At 47.9% G+C, this 9008-nt stretch overlaps 1 protein-coding gene across 1 annotated transcript in view; it reads left to right on the forward strand.

The window, feature by feature from the left end:
• Positions 1 to 9008, forward strand: part of CD58 (CD58 molecule) — a 27113-nt gene that overhangs the window by 10985 nt on the left and 7120 nt on the right. Inside the window, exon 2 of the mRNA XM_045283718.1 lies at positions 2542 to 2802. Within this exon, the coding sequence (XP_045139653.1) occupies positions 2542 to 2802 (261 nt within the window). The remainder of the gene's footprint in view (positions 1 to 2541; positions 2803 to 9008) is intronic.

Here is a 9008-nt window from a genome sequence, read left to right on the forward strand (position 1 = left end):
AACATTTTCTCATGTTTGTTGGCCATTCGGATTTCTGCCTCTGTGAAACTTCTGTTCAAGTCCTTTGCCCACCTCTCAAGTGGGCAATTAGTTTTTTTCTTTTTGGAAGCTAGCAGAGTATTGTAGATTTTAATAATAAGGCCTTTGTCTGAGGTGTCATTACTAAAGATGTTTTCCCAGTCCGTGAACTCTCTTATTACTCTCTTGGTGAATTCTTTCGATGTACACAAGTGTTTTATCTTCAGTATATCCCATTTGTTAATTTGTGCCTCCTCTGTGTTTGTGTCCTTCCCTATTTCTGGTAGCCTATGTGCCCTGTGCCAAAGTTCTCAAGTTGGTCCCAATTCCCTCATTGATGGCCCTAATCGTATTTTCTAAACATCGACTTTCTATTTGAGCCCTTGGTATCAGGTCCTCTTTTTTTTTTTTCCCCTCCAGCCCTTGTGAACGCTTGATAAAATCTAAATTATTCATGTTTCCATATCTCACACCAACTGCTGTGTCCCTTCACCCATGTTTCTGTTGTTCATCCCCTCCCCCCACCATGGGGATTATGTGTTGATCATTGTGATTGATTCCTCCTTCCTTCCCCCCGCCCCCCTTACCCTCCTGGTATCGCTACTCCCATTTCTGTTCCTGAGCTCTTACCTGTACCAGTGTGAATGCTATGGTCTAACCAGAACTGAAAGGCAGGACTGGGGTCATGATAGTGGGGGGTAAGGAAGCCTCAAAGAACTATGCTCAATTTTTAGATTGTAGGCATTCCTTGGGTTATAAATGAGATCCATTCCTAAGTCTCTCTTTAAGTCAGTTCAATATTTATCCTAGTACATAATGTATATTTTACCTTTTAAAAAATATCTTACCTTTTTATGCATATAAACACTTAAAAACATTCCAAGTGCACTGAAACGTAATGCTACGATACATCGTGCTACAGTGATGGTAAAAGCAGCCGCATTGCGTGCTGTACTGGAGAGAGAACAGGATCAGTGTGTACAGCACTGTGACCAGCATAAGGAAACCACCTGGAAGAAAATACTCTAAAGTTGATTGTGTGATAATTGTACAACTCTTCTTGATATGATTGAAATATTAAACTGTGCAATATGTGGATTAAGTGCAAATAAAACTTAAAAAACCCAGTTCTTAAAATTGTTTAGAGAAGTGGAGGAAAGGGAAAGATATCATGATTACAGGTTCACACAGTTACTCCCAGTCACTGATGCCCTGCCCAGTGGATGGGGCATCCGTGAGGCATCAGTAAGATAGCAGAATCATTAGCTGAGGGTGCAGAGGTGGCTGCTATGGGAGTTAAGGGGCCTAGGGTTGGGGAGGGTGAGCCTGGTGCAGGAGAGTCAGAGTTTGATTCTGTTGCCAGAGAGGAGTGATTTGCTAGTGGAGGCAGTTTCTTGAAGGGGCATAAAGGGAGGTTTGTACAGAGCTTGCCTCGCAGCAGTAGCAGCTGAGGCCCTCGGTAACTGGCGCCATTGGTGACCCTCTGACTTTGCCACGATCCCATCACATTGTATTTTGATCCCCGATATTTTCCCTAAACTCTTGGGGTCAGGTGTGCTTGGTAATTGACTTTTTTCTAGATTTTAGAAAGGCGTGCAGATTTCCTGTGTATCCACTCGGAAGCACCCCGAGGGGTGATGGGGAGGACTCTGTAGTCCAGCCCGTGGATATTTGGGTAGCGAAACATCCTAACAGATCTTTGAAATTAAGTGAAAAAACAAAATACAAATCCTTGTGTCAATTCAAATCAAGATTGTCGACTAAATAACTTACCAAGTTAGGGAAAATCTTCCAGTGTGAAGAGCCTTTTGGATTTTCAGTCAAGGGAGGGGCGGGCAGGTGTCTGTTTATCCTGCTGAACTGGAACAAGTCAGTCTGACCCAGCAGAGAAAGCATTCTCTCACTGCTGATTCTAGGGGTGGTCTGCTTGTCTTTTGAAGCTCAAAAGGAAGTGGGGATTTCTTTGTAAACCTACTTTAATGCTCCCCCACACACACTATCATGACCCCAATTCAACCTTACAAATCTTGCTAGATCAGAGCATGTATGCTGCTACAGATAAGAGCTGTAAACACAGAGAATCCAGGACAGATAAACCCCTCATCAGGACCAATATTGAGAGTAGCCATACTAGGAGGGGAAGGTAGGGGGAGAGAGGGGGAACCGATCACAGTCATCTACCTAGAACCCCCTCCCAGGGGATGGACAACAGAAAAGTGGGTGAAGGGAGACATCGGTGAGTGTAAGAAATGAAAAAGATAATAATTTATAAATTATCAAGAGTTCATGAGAGAGGGGAGGGAGGGGAAAAATGAGAAGCTTGTACCAAGGGCTCAAGTAGAAAGAAAACATTTTGAAAATGATGACAACAAATGTACAAATGTGCTCGACACAATGGATGGATGGATAGATTGTGATAAAAGCTGTAAGAGCCCCCAATAAAATGATTTTAAAAAACCAAACAAACAGAAATAGTGGGGTTTTTTTCTGTAATAACTTTCTGTAATACTTTTTATTTTTCAGAGTTGCTACCTTTTCCGATATTAAATTGCACCTTGAATGAGGAAATCATCAGAGTCCAGTGTGTGATCCCGAAGCATTACACCAGTCACCTGGGCTTTATACAGTACTTCTGGGCTTGCCCTTCAGCACAGTGTAATGAGACCGTGGGGCATGAACTACATTTCAATAAGAGTCATCTTCCAAAGGAAGTGTGGTGTACTGTCAGCAATCCCGTATCCAACATGAGCTCATCAATGGCTTTGGAAAGCTGTGTGCCAAAGGGTGAGTAAAGAACTGCGTGGTCGTGACAGAGGTGCTAGATACAGACGGGGTGCATGGACCAGAGGCGATGTGGGTGGGTTTCAGATCACCCTGGAGGCTAACACACTTTCCACGAGGCGTAAGAGAAGTTACAACTTTCACAGAAAGGGCATTGCTATATGTAGCATTTTTTTTTAGCATTCTGTGCCAAGCACAATTCTACTACAGGGCTCCATTTCCTCCTCAGGCAGCCCTCTGGTTTGTGTACCAGTCATCATCCCTAGCTCATAGGGCAGCGGTTCTCAACCTGTGGGTCTCAACCCCTATGGGGGTAAAGCGACCCTTTCACAGGGGTCACCTAAGACCATCGGAAAACACATTTCCAATGGTCTTAGGAACTGAGACACCGCTCCTCTGTCATCTCCAGGCGGGTCTGCCCACATGCAGATACCCATGCTACACCATGCTTCACGACAAAATTTCATTGATTTTTGTCAGTAGAAATAAATATTTCACAATATAGAATGACATTTTTGTTTTGTGATTCATCACTGTGCTTTAAGTATGTTCAATTTGTAACAACGAAAGTACATTCTGCATATCAGAAATTTACATTATGATTCATAACAGTAGCAAAATTACAGTTATGAAGTAGCAACGAGAATAATTTGATGGTTGGGGGTCCCCACAACCTGAGGAACTGTATGAAAGGGTTGCAGCACCAGGAAGGTGGAGAACCACCTGGTGGGGAAGCCACAGCGCAGGGAGCTCAGCTTCCTTGTCTGAGGTCTGTTGCGCTAAAGTGGCAGGACCCGGGGTTCACGGCAGCCACTTGGGCTCCAGAGCCTAACCCCTGATGTGTTTTCAAGGGTGCTTGATTATAGCTTTAATTGTCATTTCGTTCCTCAGGGTGGCACGGTTGAGAGCACTGGACAGCACATTGGCAAGCAGGCTTAGGCTGCTCCCTCCCTGGGTACCGTGGCGGTGTCCTGACGCCGCCCTTTTTATGCTCACTATCGTTTGCACTGGTTTGACCTGTTTTACATTCTCTCCCCAGTTTACAAACAAGCCTCCGTTAGTTCACGAACAGAGAAAAGAGATGAAAATGGTAAATATAATAATTCAGAATCATCTCCTAAGTGTGGCTAATGAGCTTGGTTCCGGGCAGATAGACAGAATCAGCCTCTCTGGGCTGGGAGGGGCAAGTCTGTGGAGTAGCCTGTTGTGCACAAGAAGCTGAGAGGGAACAGGGAAATCAGTCCATCACAGGTGTAGAGAAGGTCAAACCAAAGGGCCGGGGGTGGGGGTGGGGGTGGAAGGTTCTGTTTTCCTTTGTTGGGACTTTCAAGAAGCAAAATTTTATTTTCTCACAGGAGGCTAGAAAAACAAACCCTAGGAATCCCACTAGAGTGGGATGTCGTGGCCCCTGGGACTCCATTTGGCTGCTCAGCCATTCTCCCCAAGCCCCCGGGGCGGTGCCCCAGTCACGACTTTTCAGATCATGACATAAAGTCGTTATTTCAAGCATAGCAGATTTGTCCAGAACAAGTGTAAAATGAGTCCCAGCGTGTAACTGGTGGATCTGGTCCCCAAAGACCGAGGAAAGACCCCATCCACAGAGGGGCACTCGGCGGTTGGACCCTTTGTACCGGGCACAGGCACACTTGCCAAGAAGGTTAAAATGCCGGACACACAGGAAAGGACGGCTGTTAAACCCCAAGGTTCTGCAGAACGAGGTCTGGGCAAAAATCCCTCCACGAAATGCCATGGACTGGGGGTTGCCCTGGTACCCGAGGTTGCGTAATTCCACGGCGCAAACCACGGAGCTACAGTTGGTCCTCTGCCACGGGGAAACCCATCAACAACAAATCGAACAGCACCCATTGCTTTTGGCGTGCCTGTGGTGTTATTTGGTGCACAGAACCAGCAAAGGAACAAAATGGGTCACCACTTAACAGAAAGAACAAGCAAGCTGGGAACCTGAAAAGCTTCAGGTATTCCAAGAGGCAAACTAGCTGAACAACTTCTGAATCATATTCTCCCTAGTGTGGCACTCGTAAAGGGCCATTACATGGTGCGGTCCAGGGGATTTTTGGGAGGTTTTGACCCTGGGTCGTTTTCACCCTTCCATCATCTTTCAGATGGGATGCTCATGTCAGCTCCCTGCTCTAGGACCCTGGTTAGAGGTGACCACAGTGGCAATCCTGCCATTGAGAGGAAATCATTGTTACTGGTTTGAAAGTAAACCCTTTGGTCGTTAAATAATAGTAATTTACCCTTTAAACAATTTCCCCGTAATCCATAGCTGTAAGTGTCTGAGAAACATCACGCGATCGTCCTCGGCATTTAGAGCCTGAAGTCCTGTTGACACGTGGGAGAACCCTGAGATCCCATCCTTGGTTTCCACTAAACAAATATTGAGGAACTTTTTTTCTTTCTGCAACACCAGAGGCCGGAACTTAATGATCTAACTTATTATGTCCAGCAGTAAATCCTCTTTCCCAAACACACCGCCATCAAGTAGATTCTAACTCATCCATATTGGGCTGCTAACTGCAGGGTCAGCAGTTCAAAACTACCAGGGACAAGATGAAGCTGTCTGCTCCATGCAAAAGTTACAGTCTTGGGAACCCACAGAGGCAGTTCTACCCTGTTCGATAGGGTTGCTGTGAATAAAATCCTAGGACCCTTTTGCTCTCTGTGAGGAGTTTTGAGTTCATGGTATGGTGCTTCACACATCGTGAAAGCATTGCTGTTGAGTGGATTCCAACAGGAGAGGCCTGGCCCACAGGGTGGCCAAGGCCGACTTGAGCACCTTTGGGAAATCAGGCCACCGCATCTTGACAGCTGCTGGGCCAGACCTTTCATTGCTCAGACGAGTGCTTCACCACCGGGCCTCCTTGATGCCTCCTGCAATCAGACCCATGCCACTGAGTACACCCCGACTCCCCGGGACCCTGTAGCAGAGAGTAGACCTGCTGTCTGGGGTTTCTGAGACGGTGCATCTTGATGGCCCTGTAGGAAAGGGTAGACCTGCTGCCTGTGGTTTCTGAGACAGTGCATCTTTGGGGGAGCAGACAGCCTCACCTTTCTCCTGTGTTGTAGCTGGTGGGTTTGAATTGACACCCTTGTGGTTAGCAGCCTGTGGCTTAACCTACTACCATCCCATCAGGGATCCTCAAGCCACATAAACCCAACCCCCAACCCACTGCCAGCTCATCAATTCTGACTCACATCAGAGGACACAGTAGGATTACCTCTTTGGGGTTTTGAGGCTGTAAGCCTGCCTTGCAGGTAGAAGCCCATCTTGTTCACCTGGGCTCCTAGCGCCTCATGGCAGATGTGAAGGCGTCAGAGTAAGACTAGCCCTGACTTCTTCGGCTTCTACTTTTCTAATCCAGACGTTCTAGTGTTTTCCCGGCAAAGCATAGCGTGACAGGGCGCACACTGCTCTCCTTTGGACAAACCCTGCCAAAACACACGAGTCCTTTGCTCCCTCTCACCACCATTGGAGGTCGGCCACAGACCGGTGGTGTCGGTGGGCTTTTGAAGAGTTGGGAGACAGGCTTAGCCAGGTGCGATGACTTCCTAAGATTACTAGTAGCCTCGAAGTAATTAAGTAATGGAGAGAGAATTAAAATATAGGTTGTTAAATTCCAGTCTCTGGGCTCATTTTTATTTTTAATAACACTATTATAGATGTTTATAAATAAAATAAATTAAGGGAGAAGAAACCGATTTCTTCATCAGAGTCAGAGAGTAAGCGCCATACTCTGATTAGAGACCTTTGAATAGATACCAGTCCAATTTAACTTTTAAAAACCCCATCGTTTCATGTTTCTTGCAACCTTTCTTCTTTCGGGGTCTTTTTTGTGGACTGGGGTCATTTTAGCCACACCAAATGGTCATCGACTATCAGAGCACCCCCACATCCCAGAAATGAGAAGGAGTCTTCCCTCCGTTACCCGGACAGCTCACTGCCATTGAGTGGATGCAATGCATCGTGACCTTACAGGACAGAGAAGAACTGCTCCTTGGAGTGAGCAGACCACCTCATTTTTCTCCCCGGGAGCTGCTGGTGGGTTCAAACCGCTGGTCTTGCAGTTAGCAGCTGACTGCATAACCCCACGGCATCACCCAAGCTCCCTGTTAAAAACCTGAAGTTGTTAAACATTCCCCAGTGAAACAGGCAAGAGCGACTGGAGACAGGGCTCTTTGCCCACCTCCGATCTGCCAAGGAAGGCAAGGAAACCAATGTTTCCCAACGGCCTGCTCCTTGCCAACTTCCTAAGTGCTTTGTACGCCCCGTGTAATCCACACAACCACCCCAAGAAGCAGGTATTCTATCCCTGATTTTGTAAAGGCATCTGAGGCAGAGGAAGGTTAATCACTTGCCCAAAGGTACCGGCTTATTGAAAGGCAAAGCCAAAAGTTGGCATCTGACTATAAAGCATCCATATCTTCCCTGGTCGATCAGTGCAGGGAGCACTGTGGGTGTGTGGTTACCACTCACCTGCTAACTGAAAGGTGTGAACCCCCCAGCCCTTCTGTGGGAGTCAGGTGTGTCCATCTGCTACAACAAGACTGGTGTTAGATTCCGTCATCAGGTCTGACTCATTGCAACCGGTGGGCAGCAGAAGGAAACCCTGCTGGTCTGCACGTCCTCACGTTCCCTGCTGCGTTTGAGCCCACTGTTGCAGCTGCAGCCATGCGTCCATCTGTCTTGTTGAGGGTCCTCCAAACCTGCAGTTCTACCCTGCTGCACAGAGTGGCTATTGTTAGGATCCACTCGTGAAGAGATTACTGAAGAGCCGTATAACCATGGCCCCACACGTGGAGTTTACTTCAAGTGATAAGCATTAGAAAGCCCCAAAGAATGTTGGGAGGGGGAGGAAAGCCTGGGAGTGAGGCTTCCTTGTATCTGGACCATGTCCTGTATGTGCACTTTCTTCTCCACCTCGAGAGCACCGAGCCTGAGGGTTTCTGCCCGCGCTGCAGACGTGTGTTATAGATGCCCGTGTTAACAGGTGTTACAGTTACAGGCGGCACCGGAACATGGACAATCCCGAAAAAGCACTGCCATGGAGTGCTCCAAGTCCCCCTGACCCTCTTGCAAATGCCGACTACCTCCTCTCCCCCTACAGAGCAGCTGGTGGGTTAGAACTTCGGACCTTTGGGTTATTAGCCCCACTCTTCACCATTACACCACAGGGGCTCCTCTGAGTATAGACAGGCCTACACAAGTCTGAAAACGGAGATGTCAGAGGCAGGAGAGACCACTGGGGAGAGAACATGCTCCCTAGACCTGATCTGATTGCTTCTCGGCAGTGATACGCTAGGTCCGTCTCAGCTTCCTGACCCAAGCGGTGCAGATCATCAAGCCTGCTCTGGGGAATTAAGTGACATGAGGCATGGAGGTGGGCGAGGATGGTGGTGCGTCTCCCCAGAATAGCTACTGTTTATGATGCAGGACGCATTGGAGCAAAGCCTCACGAGAGGATGCTGAGGATGGCGTCAAGTGCAACAAAGGGATCGGAGAGAGGAACATAGGAGAGGCCTGTGCATTGGGCCCTCGAGGGGACACTGATGACCAGGGGATGAGGGTCGAAATAGGCATAGTTGTCCAAGGAGCCGTTTGATAGAGCGCTTCTTCTTCGTGTGCTGGGCTGTGAAAGGAAGGGAAGAAGGTGGAAGCCCGAAGCCTGCAGTGTCAAGGTTCTTCCCGGCAGAGATCCGGGGCTTTGCCCTTCTGTTTTGGATACTTGCTGGGAGGAGGGAAGTGGAGGGTGGCGTCAGGTCTTCCACACTAGCACGAGCCTCTGTGGAGCGTCCAGGACAAGGGCAAAGTGGGGAAGGTGAGGAATTGATACCTACTTCCCAAAGGGGGCACGTTCTTAAGTATCATCCACATTTCATGGACCAAGACGGTGAAGAAGACCTTGTTCGGCCCTGACCTGAGTTCCTCAGAGTGACCAGGTCTTCCCCGCCGTAGTGGAGTCCCTGATGGTGCAGTGTCCATGACAGCGCCCTCTGGTCACCCCCATGGAATTAGTGGGAGGAATAAGGAACAGGTCACCTTTGTAACACAAATCCACGAGAACGAGGAAGGAGGAAAATTGCGGAATAGGATATTCTTATTATGAAGACAGGTAGGAAGCGTGAAGGAGATTTTTCCTGAGCAAATGTCAAACCCATGCGCTGTCAAAGGCAGAAGCAGAACCTGGGGG

This window comes from Echinops telfairi, unplaced genomic scaffold (genome assembly GCF_000313985.2).
Source record: "Echinops telfairi isolate 266 unplaced genomic scaffold, ASM31398v2 ScPeMD7_7466;HRSCAF=8504, whole genome shotgun sequence".
Taxonomy (NCBI): Eukaryota; Metazoa; Chordata; class Mammalia; order Afrosoricida; family Tenrecidae; genus Echinops; species Echinops telfairi.